Source organism: Meles meles, chromosome 5 (assembly GCF_922984935.1).
Source record: "Meles meles chromosome 5, mMelMel3.1 paternal haplotype, whole genome shotgun sequence".
In the NCBI taxonomy this organism is placed as follows: domain Eukaryota; kingdom Metazoa; phylum Chordata; class Mammalia; order Carnivora; family Mustelidae; genus Meles; species Meles meles.
This window is the reverse complement of record NC_060070.1, coordinates 122,559,127-122,579,539: the sequence shown is the minus strand read 5'-3', so window position 1 is coordinate 122,579,539 and position 20,413 is coordinate 122,559,127. Positions and strand designations below refer to the sequence as shown.

Sequence of the window (20,413 nt, the reverse complement as noted above, 5' to 3'; positions counted from 1 at the left end):
AATTTGTTCTCTGTACTTATAGGTCTGATTCTGGTTTTTGTTTGTTTATTCATTTGTTTTGCTTTTAGGTTCCACATATAAATGAGATCATATTGTATTTGTCTTGGAATAGAATTTCTAAATTGTTTTCCACTCTAAATATCCACTTTCTTAAAAAGGACTGGAATAGGAATTCCACATTTCATATGATATTCAAGATTATATCTCAATGATCAGATTTCATCCTTCTATTCAGCTGTATTTTCTTTTACTTTTTAACTGATTTCTTATTTCCTCAGCCCCACTTGGAATATTATCACCTTCATAAAGAAACTTATAAATAAACTTCCTTGCATTTTCTTCTCTATGCCTAATTTCATTTCCCATTGGATTTTCTTTGGTCTCACATATCAGGTTGTGATCAGTGGCAGGATATCAGAGAACTCGGGACAATAGTTCTCTGAAGGGATCAGCCTCCAGATCAAATTTGAAGCCAGAGTGACATTAAAGCATCTTGATTTGGTAGCTGGATGATAGTGTGAGCCCCTTCAAGCAGCTGAGTAAAGAAGACTCAGAGTTGGAATATAATCTTTGTTTCCAGAATCCAAGTTTGTTTTTTCCCTTGTAGGTGCTGTAAAATCTCCTGGGTGTAGGAAAGATATCAGGAGAACCCACATTAAAGAATGAAGAAGGCATAAAGATTTTCAAAGAAGAAAAGTATAGATAGAGCACTTTTTGGTCATATTATAAGGAGAGGTGTCTGGAAGCTAGTCAAGGAAGATTTTGACCCTTTCTGGAGTCATCATTAGGGAAAGGAAGCTTGGAGGAAATGTAGTGGCCCAGTACTGGCTTCTATAACAACTCATTCTCTGAACACATTCTTAGGTGACAGAGGGATGACTCCCTCCCTCCCAATATTGCTCTGGGCAGTACCTGGGACCTAAACTCTCTTGTCCCCAACCTCCATTTCTCAGCACCATATCCCTCATATGAGCCCCTCCTGGCCTGGTCCTTTGAGCAAGCTGTTGAGTCACCATCATATGTATGGCTGTATGAATGTTCACGGTTCACATGCTTGTATCCCTCAGAAAGGATGAGTCCTGGGTGAGCTGTATTTGGATCCAATGTCATATTTGCTATAGAGAAAAAAATAAATTCTGATCATAACCAATGTGTGGAGCATTTTAAAATACAAATTCCATGATATCAACATCCAAGCAAGCAAACCAAAGTTTTTGGTGACATAAGAAATTTGAAGTGGGGCACCTGGGTGACTCAGTGGGTTAAAGCCTCTGCCTTCGGCTCAGGTCATGATCCCAGGGTCCTGGGATGGAGCCCCGCATCAGGCTCTCTGCTCAGCAGGGAGCCTGCTTCCCTCAGGCTCTCTGCTCAGCAGGGAGCCTGCTTCCCTTCCTCTCTCTGGCTGCCTCTCTGCCTACCTGTGATCTCTGTCTGTCAAATAAATAAGTAAAATCTTTAAAAAAAATGAAATTTGAAGCGAAGGGAGTTTATAGGGCACACAAAACAACCTATTGACACATAGAAGTCCTTCATCCACAGAGCAAGAATCATCAATAAGCAAGTCACCATATTTTTAAAGATCTTAGTGAAATGTTCATGCCAACAGAATCTCAATCAGGTCTCAGCTCTCAGCTGAGAAAGCATGGATGGCTCTGCTACCTTTTTCGTCTTCCCTTTTAAGTAGATAACTTGGAAATGTTCACAGGAGGAACAAATTACTTTTAATCCTTTTGCTCCTTTTATCACTATAAATTCTGGTATCAGATCTAGCACAGATCCTCCATTACATAAATGTAAGCCATAGAATCTCATGTTTATTAATTACTGAATGTTCACTGCATGCCTTCCCCATGTGACTGCTCAAAAAAGAGGCTAGGGAAGGTGCACAGCAAGGCTCCCCCTACAAAGGATGCTCCATACCTGACTGTTTACCTGACTTACCTTTTTTAAGCTCTTCGCCTTGACCAGACCTACAGTTACAGCAAGAAGTAATACACAAATAAGCACTGTCTTCCATGAAAAACTCATCATGGGCTCTAAAACGGAAAATCCAGAATCCCATTAAATCATGAAACTGGGAAAATTCCAAGATCATTCTTTTTATCTGAGCAGCTCTTGAGTTAGAGAGGACAGTGAGAAGTGGGTCTCTTAAGGAAGAAGCTGATCTGTTCTTCTCTACTCTGCAGAAGCTGAAGGGAGACCCAAAGTTTATGCTAACTTTATTGCTTGCTCCTGTCGGAAACACATACACGTGCACGCGCACACGCGCACACACACACACACACACACACACACACACACACCTTTCTTTCTTGTCTCTTTTCCAATTATATCACTGCCATCACTGAAATAACAAGGGTAGGAAAAGGATAAAATTACCCAATCCACAGGCATGAAGATGGTGTTAAGGAAAACTAGTTTCGAATCACAAAGACAATCCACAATAAGGAAAAAAAAAGTGATACTGGTTTCACATCAGAAGAAGAGAGTTTGTCTTTGCAGTGATGGTAGAGTCAAGTCTTAGAAGTTAGTGTATATGCAACAATATAACCTTAGGGCTTTAGTCAAAGGATGTCAGTAGGATATCCAGGTGTCCTGAAGTGATAGCAGGTGATTTTATAAGAAAGAAGAAAATAAAAATTTAAAAATAATAGAGTGATAAAATAAGTAAGTCTTGGTTTACTTTCATATGTGTTTCCCAAAGTTGAGAGGAACACATGGAGTCACCAACCTGAGAGAGAAAAAGTTGCCATTTTCTCCTCGTCAAGAAGGGGGTTGCGAATGGAACAAGTTATGTTCACAATAGAGCTGTTCGTTACCAATAGAGATGTCTCCACATGGAACAGTCCATGGTTGCCTTTAGTCAGAACCTCTGAAAATGATGGTATTATCTTTCCTTCCATGTCCTTCCATTGCACATAGGGCTCTGGGAACCACCCTTCTGAACTGCATATCAGTTCTATTTCCCCATCCTTCTGTTCCTTTACAGTGATGAATGGAGAAGACCCCAGACCTGGAGAATAGAGATCAAGGAACAAAACCTAGAGCATCTGCAAGTGGTTATATTGTCAGTAACTTCACTGAGAGGAAAGATGGGAAAGCCTTGGCTGAGAGGACAATATTTATAGTGGAATTATACTCCATCTAGGGATGAGAGAGACTAGCTGGAATGGCTTCTAGTTTTGTTATGTTAGGCTTATTTTTATTTTTTGATTCCTAAAGTCATCCTCAGTTAAAGTCACAGGAACGATAAATTTTAAATCCAATCTTTTCTCTTCTGTATTTGAAAACAAAATAGCTTTGACCAAGATATGAATCACATGGACAGGATTAAAGAAAGTGAGTAAAAGAATATCCTCAAATATCAGCATTTTATAAACATGTTCATCTAGTGGCAGAAAATAGTAGAGTCCATTTAATTTCTCAATATGTACCCTTGTGGATATTTTATGATTATGTTTATGAATTAAGACCCAAAATCAATGGGAGAAACAAATCAATTATCCAAGATGTTGGCCTGTGGCTTCAATGGCATTTGCTGACCTTGAAAAATCAATTCTTACTCACAAATATAAACAGTGGGAAATTATGATGCAAGGAATGATTTTGTCTTTCTTCTTCCATCTTGCCAGTTCTGTTGATGCTTATTATTTTTTCTTTTATATGGATATAGTTTAGTCTTCACATAACTATACTTCCCAGTAACTATACATTGTTCAGAATTTTAAGAACACTCTATGAAACAATGAGCTTTGTGTATAGTTGTGGAGTAAAATTCTCAATTTCACTAAATGTGTGGTCATTTTACAGAGATCATGGGAAGTATACAGTTTTTACACCCAGAGAATTATATCTGGTTCATTTGAGTTTGTGAACTTTAAGTATGTACTACAGTTCTTATCCATCAGAGGGTTGAGTATAAATTTGACAAGTGAATAGACATTACAAAAATTTCAGGTCCCTGGGAAAATTTCAAGGCACTAGAATGTTAAAGCAGTAGGAACAGAGGTTGAATCCAAAACATCTGGAATCCTTACCTACTATCTTCAGATCCAAACTGGCCTCCTGATACACACCATCTTTTTCAAAAAGGCACCTGTACTGCCCATTATCTGATGTTGTAGCATTGTGTATCTGCAGGGTCAGTCTCCCTTCATCAATGGTGTCACTCACCAACAATGTCCTCCCTCTATATTCTTCCATTTGCTCTTCAGTCACATCTTCCCCATCCACATACGTGTAAACAGCAGGATAACGGTGTGACTGGACCCATCTCACCTCCATGCTCTGTGCATTAGTCTTGGGGGACAGGTAACAGGTTAATTGTATGTCTTCTCCCACTCTGACAAGAATGGGCTGGGATGGTCCAATCACTTTTAAGGAAGCTGTGAAATACAACAGACAAAACACAATGAAAGACAAAAAATGGGGCAAATAGTGTCATCAGTAGGAAAATCTCCAGTGGGTGTAGAACCCATGGGCATCTCAGGGGAGCTGTGAGGAACAAGGTCATCCTTTAGAGAGGGGGAGGTTTGGTGGAATCAGGATAGTGCTTGTCCCTGGAAAAAAAGAACAATTAATGGAACCCACACCCATCTCAACCTAGTTTATTCAGATTATAACTCAAAAAATAATTTTTAATAAATACTCCTAGAATAAAAGTATCTTCTCACTCCATATCGGTATGACCTCCTTAAACTACTTCTCAATCTGTGTATGCCTCAGTTTCTTTTTTCTTTTTTTTATTTGTTTATTTTCAGAGTAACAGTGTTCATTGTTTTTGCACCACACCCAGTGCTCTATGCAGTACATGCCCTCCCTATTACCCACCACCTGGTTCCTCAACCTCCCACCCCCTGCCCCTTCAAAACCCTCTGGTTGTTTTTCAGAGTCCATAGTCTCTCATGGTTCATCTCCCCTTCTGGTTTCCCTCAACTCCTTCTCCTCCCATGTCCTCCATGTTCTTTGTTATGCTCCACAAATAAGTGAGACCATATGATACTTGACTCTCTCTGCTTAACTTATTTTGCTCAGCATAATCTCTTCCAGTCCCATCCATGTTGCTACAAAAGTTGGGTATTCATCCTTTCTGATGGAGGCATAATACTCCATTGTGTATATAGACCACATCTTCCTTATCCATTCATTCGTTGAAGGGCATCTTGGTTCTTTCCACAGTTTGGCGACTGTAGCCATTGCTGCAATAAACATTGGGGTACAGATGGCCCTTCTTTTCACTCCATCTGTATCTTTGGGGTAAATACCCAGCAGTGCAATTGCAGGGTCATAGGGAAGCTCTATTCTTAATTTCTTGAGGAATCTCCACACTGTTCTCCAAAGTGGCTTCACCAACTTGCATTCCCACCAACAGTGTAAGAGGGTTCCCCTTTCTCCACATCCTCTCCAACATACATTGTTTCCTGTCTTGCTAATTTTGGCCATTCTAACTGGTGTCAGGTGGTATCTCAATGTAGTTTTAATTTGAATCTCCCTGATGGCTAGTGATGATGAACATTTTTTCATGTGTCTGATAGCCATTTGTATGTCTTCATTGGAGAAGTGTCTGTTCATATCTTCTGCCCATTTTTTGATATGATTATCTGTTTTGTGTGTGTTGAGTTTGAGGAGTTCTTTATAGATCCTGCATATCAACCTTTTGTCTGGACTGTCATTTGCAAATATCTTCTCCCATTCCGTGGGTTGCCTTTTTGTTTTGTTGACTGTTTCCTTTGTTGTGCAGAAGCTTTTGATCTTGATGAAGTCCCAAAAGTTCATTTTTGCTTTTGTTTCCTTGGCCTTTGGAGACATATCTTGAAAGAAGCTGCTGTGGCTGATATCAAAGAGGTTACTGCCTATGTTCTCCTGTAGGATTCTGATGGATTCCTGTCTCACGTTGAGGTCTTTTATCCATTTCGAGTTTATCTTTGTGTACGGTGTAAGAGAATGGTCGATTTTCATTCTTCTACATATAACTGTCCAGTTTTCCCGGCACCATTCATTGAAGAGACTGTCTGTTTTCCATTGTATATTTTTTCCTGTTTTGTCGAAGATTATTTGACCATCGAGTTGAGGGTCCATATCTATATGCCTCAGTTTCTTAAACTGTGGAATAAATATATCACTATCAAAATCCTAAGACTCCTCTGACTATGCACTGTGAGTGGAGGCATGCAGACTGTGAAACCTGAGGACACTGAAGCCAATCCCTTTGCCTTGATAATGATAAGGATAAAAATGAGTTTCAGGTGGATTTTTAGTAATGAAATGTGAAGAAAGCTTCCCCTGGTTTGATTTTTATAACACCTTTTAAGTCAGATCCAACCACCATAGTTTAGTTCTGTGAGGTCCAACATATGTGGAGCTCTAAACACCCGCCAGGTTCAATATCCTCAGATTATTTTAAGAAACATTATAAGACCAAGAATTGGGGAGGTTGGCAAAATGCAAAGCACACAAAAAAATGAATACACAAAAAGTCTAATTCTCCCATTGTGAAAAATTGGAGATTTTATCTGATGGCTTTCCTGGACACAAGCTATGTTTCACTGCCAGTTCATCAGGTTCTAGCCATGCCAGTTTTTCTCTGTTCTGAATTGAGAATCATCCTTTCCTATCAAATGGCAGAAATACTTCCACATGGGTTATGGTCATTTATAATAGAAATAAAGGCATAAATGTGTATATTGTTGGATGAGAGTCAATGATCAAAGGCAAAAATGTCCTCATTATGTAATTAGCTAAAATCTCCTAGGTATTTCTTTAGAAAGGAAACTTACTATCAATCAACATGATCCTAATTTTTAGATTATTACCTCCTATTCTAGCTAAAATTTGACTCCCAATTATCTCTAGAATTTTGTTTGCTTTATCCTTCAATTTTACCTAAAATAATATGTCCAGTACTTATGTATCTGTTAAAATATGAAGACAAAAGTAGGAGTCAGTACTACTGCCCCTCAGAACAATGTATTACTCAAAATATAAGCCCCGGGAAATTTTACTAGTTACCAAGCACATTTAGATACAGCCTTAAGAAAAACAGATACTGCCATAGGCCTCTGGGGGAGAGGACAATACACGGCCTTGAAGCTGAGCAGCTGGGGATGCCCGGCTCACTCAGGGTGGAACGCCACCTACTTCATGGACGCCCAGCAGCTGGCAACACCCCGCCCGCTCAGGACCGAATGCCACCTGTTTCGTTTTTCCCTTATCTCCCCTTTCCCCCCGGAGAGCACCTGTGGCTACTTAGATAAGTCCTTTGAATGTGCTTGTTCAACTATAAACTTTATACTACTTGTACAGACATATTCTGCCCTCCTTCTTGTTTATCTACATGACATATGACTAACGTTTGACCTTCATCGACTCTTCTGTTGGTTACTGTTTCTATCTAATAAAAGTGAGGCTGAGGAGTTGCTCGGGGCAGTGGTCTTTTGGGCTGTTGCCCCCTGCTCCCAATCTCTTGCAGCTAACTTGTTTGCGCCTCATTCTTCTCCCGTGCGCCGACTGGAAGCGGCAAATGTTTCTGTCTGATCATAAGCAGATGCTGCCCAGACAGAAGGGAATCTGACTTGGAAGGTATGGTTTACAGGGGTATAGTCCTCCTCAGCATATGGATTTACCTTTGACCTTCCCGAGGCTGTTCCCTTTATCTTTATGGCCTGATGGGGTTGAAAGTGTCACACTAGACCCTGGCTAGACTAGACTAGATTGGGGTGTGTTTTCCACCCTGATTTTCCTCAAAAATTCCTACACAGGCTGAAAAGTATGCTCAGTCTCACCTAATCTTCAATAGGCAGGTGTACACACACATTCCTGTAACCAGTGTCTTGAGGGTGAGAAGGATATTGATGGAAAATGAATGATGCAAGGTCATATGCACCTGGGCAGGGAGCAGGCTGGTTATCGTGGGCTGGGAGAAGAGGTCACAGAAAAGAGGAAGATGGTAAGGGAGTAAAGGAGAAACTCAAAGAGGCTCAAATATCAGTTGGTTACTTTTTAAACCACTTATCTATATCTTAGGTACAATAAAATAATACTACAGTTCAACCGTTAAATTAAAAAAAAAGAAAGAAAGAAAGAAAAAGAAGAAAAACCAGAAAATGGTTGATGGACCCAGACAGTATCCCAGGCTACATCTGGGAAAGTAATGGCTCCCGCCCAGTAGTGATGAGGTTAGGATCCACTGGCATGAGGAGAAGGTGCAGAAATCACAGCAAGGCCAGAGTTGAGATGATGGCTGGTGACTCCAGTTACCATGACACTGTCTTCATGTTGGAAAGATTTTAAAAGGGCCTCCAGAGACCCACCATCGGTCCTACACCATCTCTTACACACAAAGGCAGCACTCTTTCCTCCAGCCAGATAGAGCAGAGATTGTCTTCACCCCTTACAGGCATCCATCTGAGGTTCAGTGGGATCCCTGTGAACACTTAAAGTCATAGGCTACACAGTGTGAATGTGCCTGAAGGAGGCTGTGCTTTGCCAGTCCCCTCTAGTACTAACTGAACTTGAGACTTGCTAAAGTCATGCCTCTGTTTCTCATCTGGATTATGAATTGTCATGTTAGCTGCCACTGGCTTTGTCCAGGGATTACCAATTCCCTTTGGGGCAAGCAGTATCTCTTTTATACTAGTGCATCCAATGTCTACTTACCTAGCTCACTCTGGAGTTTCTCTGGAAAAAGAAAAAGAACAATGTATTAAGGAATTTGATCTAAAGAAAATGAGAGAAAATATTTAAAAAGAAAAGAAAGCTCTGTATTTTATTAAAAACTCAATTCATCACCAGGCTACGGGTACTAAGGAGGGCATGTATAGCATGGAGCACTGTGTGTTATACAGAAAAAATGAATCATGGAACACTATATCAAGAACTAATGATGTACTCTATGGTGACTAATATAATAAAAATAAACAAACAAATAAATAAATAAATCTCAATTCATAAAAAAGAAATTAAATACAGAAAAATATTCCTTCTTATAGATCAACTAGTGATCCAGCTGTTTTTCCTTTTGTTTGCACAACAAAAAGTCTCTCAGTTCTTTACCTCATGATAGCTTATTTATGCTGATATTTAACATACTGATATTTAACATCTTGTAAAAATTATATATATTCTTATAAGTGCATGGTAAGTATAAAAATATATGGACATAGGCAACTATCACCTATAATCCCAAACTGAGAGGTAAAACATATATAAAGCATTTATAATATACATTCAGATATATATTACATAATATATATTCATACTAATATATATTCAGCTCCTTTTAACATTCACATGTAACATTTACTTTAAATTCTTTCATATATCAATTTATATAAGAATACCTATATTCTTATATCTAAATATAGAAGGTGTCCCAAAAATCTTAGTGCAATTTAAAGTTATTTAAAGTCATTATTCTTTACATGATTGGAAATGTTTATAGATAGATAAATACATAAGTAGTTGGGTAGATAGATGTAATCTTTTTTTTTTAAGATTTTATTTATTTATTTGACAGGGATCCCAAGCAGGCAGAGAGGCAGGCAGAGGGGGGCGGGGGGGAGGAAGCAGGCTCCCTGCAAGCAGAGAGCCCGATGTGGGGCTCGATCCCAGGACCCTGGGATCATGACCTGAGCCGAAGGCAGAGGCTTTAACCCACTGAGCCACCCAGGCGCCCCAGATAGATGTAATCTTTATAAAATAGCCCATCATAAGGATTTTTCAGTCATTAAAATAATTTAGAGATATCATTTTTCATCAATGCTATAATTTATGGTAACATTAGGTACTTAACACTCACTCCACTGTTGTGCCCTTTTTTACTGTTGTTTTATTACTATTTATAAATGAGGCTATAATGAAGATGCTTTTATATAAATAGTTGTCTCCATCTCTGATTATCTTCACAATGCAGGTTGCTAGAAGCAACTGGCACAACGTGGTATAGGACAACATTTCAATTGAAAGAATATAGTTTATTTTCTTTATCGTGTGATGCATACTTGTGAGTAAAGAAAATTAGTACAGAAAGAATTAAAGGTGGAACTTGAAAATAACTGGAATACCATCAACAATAGCTATTTAATCAAAATATAGTATGTATTTCCAGACATAGATAGTTTATACTTTTTAATACATAAGACTAAATTTTAGATATTTTCCGTAGTAAAAAAATATTAGGTGCTATGGAACAGTCCTTTGAACCTTTCCTGTTCATCACATTGCATATTAGCATATTGGCATATTGGCCCTAGAAGCAGAGCTCTGACCTGGAATGGAGATGACAGAGCTCTTCTCCTCATTGAGGATGGGGTTGCGGATGAAGCAGGACACAGTTTGGGCAGAATCATTCCTGACCACAAGAGTGGCTTCCACATAGAACAAGCCATTGGCATCTTGGATGAAATGCTCAGAGACAGCCAGCAACTTCTCTCCTGTGATATCTGTCCAATAAACCTGGGGCTCTGGGAACCAGCCTCTTGCAGTGCACACAAGCTGGACTCCACTTTCCACAACTCCCCCCACGTGGATGTAAGGGGCAGACCCCAGACCTGTGGAGGAAAGACACATCCCTAAGGCCTGGATCCATGGAGGCACAAACCATAGAAACCAAGATCCCAGTGGCATTGCGTGTAGGGAGAAGGCAGAAGTTCATGGGTCCAAAGTCCTCTTCCCCTTCAAATTGGAGTTCATACACACTTTGCTCGTTCCTCATTCTGGATCTTTAAACTTTAGCATATGAGCAGCATTTTTCTTCAGATCCAGACAGGAGGCAAATAAGAGAATGGGACATAGTGACATTTTGCTTATATCACTAGTGCTGCCAACAAAGATGTGTTATAATTTATTCATTGAGCTTCCCCAGGCCACAAACTCTGTCTGACAATTTAGATGATATTGAGACTCTGATTCATTAAAAAGTTTGATATAAGCCAGAAATTATCTCCAGGGACTACTCTTCACATTCTTTCTGTTGGTGGTTGTGACCTCAGGGGAGCAAGTAGATAACCAGGGTATATAGAATGCAGAGCTCTGGTTTCTAAACATTCCTTACAGTCAATGGGAAAATGTTTTGAGAAATCCTAGTTTTATGTAGTCATGAAATTCTTTCTTCAACCAACACTGCTCTCAAACCAAAACAAAGGGATTCTCTTTCCCATAGATGCTAATTCTCTATCATTTGGTGGGGAAAGAGACTCATTCCCTTCACCTACAGCCTTAGAAAACGTGCGACTTATTTTCAAAGGTTCCTGATAGTGAACAGCTGCCTTCCTCTCTCCATATCTCAGAAATACATAGATTCTTTCATCCATCTTCGATTACCTATAACGTAATAATAATAATCATAGTTATGGGTATTAAGAAAAAATGGTGTTAGGAAACAGCCTTAGTGTGAGTCAGAGATGCTGACATCTCTGGAGAACTATGTCCCTGAGAAGGTAAGTGGATTTGCCTGATTTTGTATTTAGCATATGGGGGGAGTTATTCTTGCCAGGGAAATAGATGATAATTTACTTTTCAGATACATGTTTTTTTCCTAGGACAGATCCCCTTTTCTCAACTGTTCCTCACTTTGTCACTACAAAAGCATCAGGCAAAACCCTGTCATTCACAATGGGTATGTCCAAATGCATCTGGAGTCCCCAAATCATTGAACACTAATATTTAATATTTAATATTATTTATTTAATAATATTATTTATATATAATATGTAAATATATTTTATATATTAATATATAATATATAAATAAATATAACATATAAATATATATAATATTTATATATTATATAATATTATATATAAATACATAAATATAAATATAATATCATATAATATATTATATATAATATTATATAATATATATAAATATAATATATATTTATATATAAATATATTAATATAATATAATATATATTAAATAATATAATATATATTAAATAATATAATAAATATAAATAAAAATGTATAACTATATTATATATTATATATTATATAATAATATTTATTAATAATATTAAATATTTAATATTTAATAACTAATATTTAATAATCTCCATAAAAGCACAGTTCTTATCCTCTTTCTTCCTAGCACTAGCTTTCTAACTGGAGGCACTCCAAAAACAAGCAAAATTTTCATATTTACTTATTGCATGTTGGAAGTTGGGTAGAGGATAATGCATTCCACTGAGATATGGCTGCTGGGCAGTCAGCTAAGTACAGCGATTGACTTGCTGTATCACACCAGTCTGATACACCAGCCTCATTCGTGCCTCAATGACATTGCTAATTTCATGGATTGCATGTCATGGATTGCAATTAGTGGTCACGAATAGTCAAAACTGGGTAAGTTAAATTTGAGAAGATTTTTTAAGTGAGCTTGCTTTGAAGACTTCAGTTTTACTTGCCTTCAGATGAGTCAGGACAGAGAACTGGCATTTAGGAACTCCCTTGAGGATTAGAAAGGAATTTTTCAACTGGCAATAGGCTTACCATGAATTAATATACTTCTCCCTCTAAGACTCTGTCTATTCCAAAATATTCACCTGCTACTTGAAGCAGCAAGCTTGTTTCTCCACAGTAGTTATTCTCTTGGAAATGGCACCAGTATTGCCCATTATCAGATGGTCGGATGTTGTTTATCTTCAGAGTCACGTTTCCCTCATGATTGCCATCCTTTATCCACTCTACCCGGCCTCTGTACTCCTCCATCTGCATCTCGGTCATATCGGCTCCATCCCAGTGTGCAAACACAGGTGTGCTGGGCTCCGAGGAGTACCATATCACCTTCATGTGCACTGTGGTCCTCTTGGGGAGGAGCTGACAGGTTAGTAGGGCATCTCCCCCAATCCTGGCTAGGATAGGGTATGTAGGACCAATCACTCTCCAGGTATCTACAAAACAGAGTGAAAAAGAAGAACCAGGAAATGCCAATTAGAAGACTAATACACTTGTTTTGGGATGTCCAGCCTATCAAAATGGAGGCACCTGGAGGAGGGAAGGCCTTATTTTCAATAATTTAAAGAAGGCTGACATGATGGTTTGCACATTTGGCTGTTCAAAAGAGAATTCTGTGTACTGAAAATAAGATGCAGTTCAAAAATTTGAGTGTTAGTGCTAAATCTATCACCACTGTGTGATTTGGGGGACAAACTCATTATTTTCAATGAGATTTGAGATTTGGAATCTCAAGTTCTTCATCTTTAAGATACTAAAGCCACCATCTATGGGTTGTTTTTATTCTCAAATAAGTTAATGTGTAAGTTGATTTTTTATACTGGAAACTTTGTTAGTGCTTCATTTTGTATTTTAAAGTAATTCATTTTATAGTTAGTGATCCCATTTTAAATTGTTAGTGACTGATTTCATAATCATTTTTCCTAAAATTTAGGTAATAAATTAGTTCATTAGATTTTTCAGCTTCTCAGGATTTCTCTGGTTCGAGGTAAGGAGCTGGGATTACTTTTTAACTTTAAAATATTTTTGGTCTGGAGTAGGCAAGACTCCAATAACGAGCTTTGTATGTACAATGCACTTCTGTGCAAGGACATTTTGTGGTGGATTAAGGGACGTGGTGTGTCTAAAGAGTTTGAGACTTTTAATCAAATTTTGACTCACGTTTGACCTCTTGTCATTATCTGCAAATCAAAGGGATATTTAATAATTCCACATGTTATTATGTTTAATAATCTCAAAATTACAATGAAGAATTACATTCTTCCTTATCCTAAAATGCTCCAGGACCATTTGTATTTTCTCTGCCACATCCAATCATCCCAAGAAGGAAGGAACCTCAACTTGCTCACTTGCTGATGAATATCAAATGAGATGCTAGTCAAAAGCTCACTGCAGAGCTTAAGTGGAGATCTGCTCGCATTCTTCATTTATGGAATCCAAATATGAAGTCATTCCATCTGGCTGACTTCTTTTATGGTTAGGAAATTGCATTATACAGAGGTCAGGACAGCTGCACATCACATCATATAGTTTCTACAGCCCTTGGTCTGGAGCCGGAGCCTTCTGGCACCCTGTCCAGTGTTTTTTATTTTGTTTTGTTTTGTTTTCCATTTTTGCATGCTGTATTCTCCTTGGGACTCTGGAATTTCTCCCTGACACTGAATTTTCATAATCCCTTTGAAGGTACAATTCAGCCACTGAGATTTCCAAATCCATTTATTGGAAATCTTCTAATTTCTTAGTTTCCAAGTATTTTTATGATGTTTAATTTGTGGTAAGAAGCAGCCATTTTTCTTGCACCCAAAGTACCGTCCTGTGTGGAAACAGGAAAATGGATAAATAACTTAATGTGTTCTAGGTTCTTCTTCCTGGGCAGGCTCATTTAATCCTAAAGCCTGTCCTAGACTTTAAGACATAGGTATGTTGTTATTATCATAAAGATGAGAAAACTATAAGGCAGAAGGCACTCAAGTAGCTTTTCAAAGGTAAGCCAGCTGGAAGTGGAGGATCCTTTCTGGAACACAGATGCATTGGTTCCTGGTCCCCCCAGTCCTACTATTGTCCTAGCACTGTTGATTTAGAGTTCTGCCTGTGGACTCTATCACTGGGACATTTAGGTATGCAGTTAGGGGAGGAAGGGCACCCTACCTGGCTCCCTTATGGTGAGCAATACAAAGAAGAAAGAGGCAACTGCACCAGACACACTGTATCCTGGAAAATCCACCATTCTCTCTGCAGGCGATACAAAAGAAAAATATGTGTACACCCAACCGATACTGTAATGGAGCAAGTCGCTCTGTGGTTTCCAACAGGTACATAGTTACAACAAGGAATCAACATCAACCCCTCCACAATCAAACAAGGAAATGGCCTTGGCTCAATTTCTCTGCAGTTTCTCTGATCATTTCTGACCCCTCACCTCATGTGTTGTACTTCAAGCTACTTTTTTTAGGCCTGAGGGAAGATTTCTGAATGAAATGAAAAGTCCTCTTGAGTTAAAGGAATAATATTCTTTTATTTTTAAAAATCTCCTAAGGTCCATTTATTCGGAGCATGCAGAAATTTTATAGTAGGATTCAAATATTTTTTCTTGCCCTCCTCCCAGCCCCTCCTGCAAATTTCTTCATCACTTCTCCTAGGTGTACAGGAAAGAGCAGGAAGGTTCTGCATCTTCACTCTTCAGTCAGGAAGCCAATGCGAGTGCCTTGGGAGAACCCAAAGCCCAAGGCACACCTTGGAAAGTGAATGGAAGAGTGGTGGAAATGGTGCTACAGGAAGAGACCACCAAGGAAACCACCCTGAATTGCCTTTCAGTGTCATTTTGAAACACAAAGGGTTGAGTAAAAGAAATAGCCCAACTACAGAGATCGGCAAACCCAACATGCCCATTACACCAGCTTTATAAAAATGCTTCCAGGGTTGCCTGGGTGGCTCAGTGGGTTAAAGTCTCTGCCTTCAGCTCGGGTCGTGATCCCAGGGTCCTGGGATCAAGCCCCGCATCTGGCTCTCTGCTCAGCAGGGAGACTGCTTCCCTTCCTCTCTCTGCCTGCCTCTCTGCCTACTTGTGATCTCTGTCTATCAAATAAATTAAAAAAAAAAAAAAATGCTTCCACACAGCTAAAATGTTTTAAAACTACCAGAACAAAAATCGAACGCCAGCTTTAGTTTTGAAAACTGAAAAATTCAGAGTGAAAGAAGTCTAAAACTCATTCCATCTAACGTGTCCAGCTTCTTACTGCTTCACACCAACTAGAAGAACCTGTTTGGGAGCAATTTTAAGCTGACGATTGCTTCTTTTTCCCCAGAAACTAATACCAGTAAGATTCTATAGGGCAGGGGGAAAGCAACAGTCACTGAAATACATATTATAAACCAAATGGTTCAGGAGATGATTTATCCTCTATTACAACTACTTTTTAAAATGATGCATACTTTCATCTAAAATGCCCTAGGAAAATGATACAAACCCAGTCACAACACGTAGATATACATGAGACTCAAACATCAATATGAAAATGGGGCTGAGCATTAACAGACAGCATAGACAATCCATAGCTCACCACTGGAGACACATCAGTCACTTCCCTTCTGAACGAAGGAGGTTGCAGATGCCTCCTCTTGTGAAAAGCAGAAACATTTTGTTTGAACCAGGAAGAGCGAATAACAAGCGGTAAAACCCATGCCAAGCATTATCCTTCAGTCCTGTGATCTAAAAGGACTCACATTTGCTATAAACAGTTTACAGATACGTGTTCCTTTAGGTCTTTCATTTTAAAGCAGAGGGAGAACCTTCAAATGCAACTAGAAAAAAATTGCTCAAATTAATGAAGCCTTTGAAGAAAGTTGTGAAAATGCATCTTAACCCTCACTGGTGCTCAGAGAAATTCGTGAGCTAGTATAAACAGGGAGAGTAACTGCCTTACACTAGGGTTCTGAAAGGGGAAAGGGAGAATCTTGCCTCTGGAGGGCATTTGGCAATGTCTGCAGAAATTTTTGGTGGTCACAACTGGGGAAAGGGGACATCCCATGAGTTGCTACACATCTTACAATTCACAGGAGAGCCTCTAGAGCAAAGAATTATCCAGCTTCAAGTGTCATTAATGCCAAGGGAAAACACTGCCATCGACCATCTGCTGTCAGTATGCTGAAAATGTTTGGCAGATTTTTACTAAATAAACAACTGAACTTACATTGCAAACTTGAAAACATTTTCATTATCAGGTTTTTGACATCCCTGTTTTACCATTTGAACATAGGCCTAGACTCTTCTGAAACTGCCATTGCTACTAAATATGGTAAACTTTGGTATCGTCAAGAGATGTGACCTAATAGATATATGCACTATCGAATATTCAAAAACCCATGTTTCATTTAATCTTCTGGATAAAATGTACGTCTTAAGATGCGATGATAAATGAGTGATAAGTGGTGATTTGTGTTGAGGTATTAGGTGAATAACAATTCTGTATTCCAAGGTCTATGCATGCACTGTTAAAATTCACAGCAAAGAAAAATTACAAATTACTCATGGATGGAACTAGAAGGTATTATGCTTAGTGAAATAAGTCAATCAGAGAAAGACAATTATCATATGATCTCCCTGATATGAGGAAGTTGTGAGGCAATGTGGGAGCTTTGGGTGGGGGGTAGGAAAGGAATAAATGAAACAAGATGGGATCTGGAGGGAGGCAAACGGTAGGAGACTCTTAATCTCACAAAACAAACTGAGGGTTGCTGGGGGGAGGGAGAGGGTGACTGGGTTATGGACATTGGGGAGGGTATGTGCTATGGTGAGTGCTATGAAGTGTGTGAACTGGAGATTCACAGACCTGTACCCCTGGGGCTAATAATACATTATATGTTAATAAAAAAATTACAAATTACTACATTTCACAGGTCATTAGAGGTGTTTTATTTTTTTTTCAGTAAAAACCCTCGAATGTTAAATTCTCAAAATGCCAAGTGACCACAGTAATTAACTGGTGAGAATAAATTTATTCAGGTCACAAAGTTTGAAGTTGATAAATCTATATTAATTAAAAAAAGATAACTGATCATAGGTTAAAACATTTTTATAGACAGAAAGCAACATAAACTAAAAATTCTAGGAGACAAGGTAACTTTGTGTTTACTTCTGGGACCCCAAGAATCTCCCTCTGTTTTCTTGAACCTCTCCTGACTCTCTTCTCTAACAGAGACACTCATCCCTCACATTTTTTCAGCTGTATCATCACCACATGACAGACTAGCGAGGTCCAGAGACACAAGCACAACATCACGCATGACAAACGAGTAACGTGATCCTGCTGCTCTCTGCTGTAATCTAGGACTCTCACCCGGCCCTTTGCACAGCAATACAATGAGGATCACATAAGCTATGGTAGACCTTGAAAAACATGGAGTGGGGTACGAGTATCAGAGACAAGTGGAAGGCATTATGGCAAGTGGCAGAGTTTCCCTGTAGATGCTGACTGTCCACATGCCCATTTCCTCATCTTAGTCTACTTCCCTAACTTCCCTGGTCATCCTCCACCAGGGACTCGTCAAGCCACTCACGTGTCTTCTTTCTCCTTTGGCGTAAAACTGGGGGCTGCTGGGTCTTCTCCTCAGTGGGTCTCAGGTGTACCCTTCATGCACACAGCAGGTGTCCAAAGGCAGGTCAGAGTCCTGGGGTGCTGACTGGAGTGAAAACTGTGGAAGAGCCCCACAGTATGAGATAGCCCCCTGGGGCCCCCAGCTTTGGGTGAAGGGAGATTGTGCTGCTTCACCCAAACTGAAGGGACAGCCTAGTCCTGGAGGCCCACCCTAAACATGAGATTCCGGTTGGAATAGCACACTCACCACCCACCAGCTGTAATCTTCAGAAAAGTGGAACTCCGAGAAGTGGACTTTGACTGGGCTTAGTTATGAGTAATCTTCAGGCTTGCAGACAAACTTGTGACATGAGCACTCCTCACCAACCTCAGAAAGCCAGGGCACTACTGCTGGGCTCCATTTGACACCCAGTTTGTGCCATCTCCAGTCAGGTCCTCACAGAGCACCTGGTACTGGAGATCTGTCCTCACCCTTCTCTCTACACAGCAAGGGTCCCCTCTGTCTACTGTCAAGTTTGCATCTGAATGCTGTTCGCTTGCTCAGAGTTGGAAGCAAGATTGAAAAGCAAATGCCCCATCCCTGTTTTTACTAGTAAGAAAACAGAGGCCAGAGAAAAGGATTATCTTCGCAGCATCATGGCACCCAGTCAAGGTCTCATATCTGCAAGTTAATTGCTCTTTTTATCTTGGTTCTTTATCCCCCTTTGCTGACTTAGATATCAACTCTCAGATACTAAGGAAATTTAATTTGCTTCTTAACAAACTGGACAAAAAAATTATAATGATTAAGGGTATAGGCACTTTTTTTTTTTTTTTTTTTTTGGTGTGTGTTCTTGTTTAGGTTAGATTTACCCTTAAATTCTCCTTAAGTCAATTTTCTTGAATCAGAGTGCACATCCCCCTGGGGTTCTGCAGAGATACTCTCAGGGATTCAAGAGTTCTCCAGAATAATTTAAAATTCAATGTTAGGGAGCCTGGGAGTCTCTGTCAGTTAAGTGTCTGCTTTCAACTCAGGTCATGATCCCAGAGTCTTGGGATTGAGTCCAGAGTCAGGCTTCCTGCTCAGCAGGGAGTCTGCTTCTTTCTGCCCCTTTCCCCGCTCGGCTCTCTCTCTCTGTCTCTCTCAAATAAATAAATAAAATCTTAAAACATAATAAAATAACACGATGGAGTATTATGCCTCCATCAGAAAGGATGAATACCCAACTTTTGTAACAACATGGACGGGACTGGAAGAGATTATGCTGAGCAAAATAAGTCAAGCATAGAGAGTCAAGTATCATATGGTTTCGCTTATTTGTGGAGCATAACAAAGAACATGGAGATGGAGAGGAGAGGGAGTTGAGGGAAACTGGAAGGGGAGATGAACCATGAGAGACTGTGGTCTCTGAAAAACAACCAGAGGGTTTTGAAGGGGTGGGGGGTGGGAGGTTGGGGAACCAGGTGGAGGGTAGTAGAGAGGGCACGTATTGCATGGAGCACTGGGTGTGGTGCAAAAACAATGAGTACTGTTAATGCTGGAAATAAATAAATTAATTTAAAAAATAATAAAATAAAATTTAATTTAGATGTCCATTTCAATATAAAATATAAGCATTTGTGATATTATGATGTGATATGGCTTGAGCTGATTTTTTTTCCCTAAAGTGTCTTCCCTCCCCTGTTATGATAAGCCCAATATTGGGCACCTAACTTGAAATTGCTATTCTCGATGTAAGATTTTATACCCTTTATCCTTCAACGTAGACAAGGACCCTTCCTACTGTGGAGAAAGAGGACTTTGTCTCTTTACACTTTCTCTCTCTCAATTGGGTAGATGGGAGAAGTGCCCCACTTTACCTCTGGTTCCCAGAATGGACGCAGTGCCACACTCTTCCCTCTCCCATAATAACATGGAAGCAGCAAAGGAAAGGCACCCAAGGCAAAAGACACGGGACTTATAAGGTTCAAATACGGAGGGAAAGTTTGCTAATTAGAACGCTGGTGTGGAATGATAGGGCAAGAAGGGAGTGATGTTGTGAAAAGAATAGCCATCACCAGTGTGGGATGGACAATGACCACCAGGATGCAAGATGTGACCAAGATGTATGGAGTCATTGTGGAAATATGAGAACAGCCTTCCATACCAACCCTGAATCATCTCTACCTCAGGACTCAGAAATAATCCTAGGCAGAGGGCTGTTTCCAAATTATTAATTGTTGTGAATGCCACTGAGTTTCCCCAGCAGTTACTAGCTTAATTCCTCTTCTATAAGACATTACAGTGCTTGCTATAAAAATTGGAATCAATAATAGAAAACTACAGAATTATTTTTACACCTAAATTTGTGGTGTGAAAATATTCTACCCATTGCAGATATTCTGCAT

At 39.4% G+C, this 20,413-nt stretch overlaps 1 protein-coding gene across 4 annotated transcripts; it reads right to left on the bottom strand.

Moving 5' to 3' along the window:
- Positions 1-103: 103 nt before the first annotated feature.
- Positions 104-18,629, bottom strand: BTNL2 (butyrophilin like 2). Of its 4 annotated transcripts, none has more exons than XM_046006147.1 (9): positions 18,009-18,628; positions 14,601-14,684; positions 12,542-12,889; positions 10,266-10,547; positions 8,656-8,676; positions 4,038-4,385; positions 2,732-3,013; positions 1,938-2,036; positions 104-1,115 (listed from the first exon to the last, which is right to left on the bottom strand). In XM_046006147.1, the coding sequence occupies exons 2-9, from the start codon at positions 14,677-14,679 to the stop codon at positions 832-834; spliced, it is 1,743 nt and encodes a 580-aa protein (XP_045862103.1). In that variant the 5' UTR covers positions 14,680-14,684; positions 18,009-18,628; the 3' UTR covers positions 104-831. The 4 variants fall into 4 exon arrangements, with proteins under 4 accessions (XP_045862103.1, XP_045862100.1, XP_045862101.1 ...); XM_046006144.1 differs by having other exon boundaries at positions 1,942-2,036; positions 18,009-18,622; XM_046006145.1 differs by lacking the exon at positions 8,656-8,676 and having other exon boundaries at positions 1,942-2,036; positions 18,009-18,629.
- Positions 18,630-20,413: the final 1,784 nt, after the last annotated feature.

Coding starts and splice junctions, on each gene's coding strand:
- BTNL2 (XM_046006147.1), bottom strand. CDS start 14,679: ATGGTGGATTTTCCAGGATACAGTGTGTCTGGTGCAGTTGCCTCTTTC. Junction 10,548..12,541: donor CTTGCTGCTTCAAGTAGCAG/GTGAATATTTTG, acceptor TTTCCTCCACAG/GTCTGGGGTCTGCCCCTTAC. Junction 1,116..1,937: donor GAAGAGCTTAAAAAAGGTAA/GTCAGGTAAACA, acceptor TTTTCTCTATAG/CAAATATGACATTGGATCCA.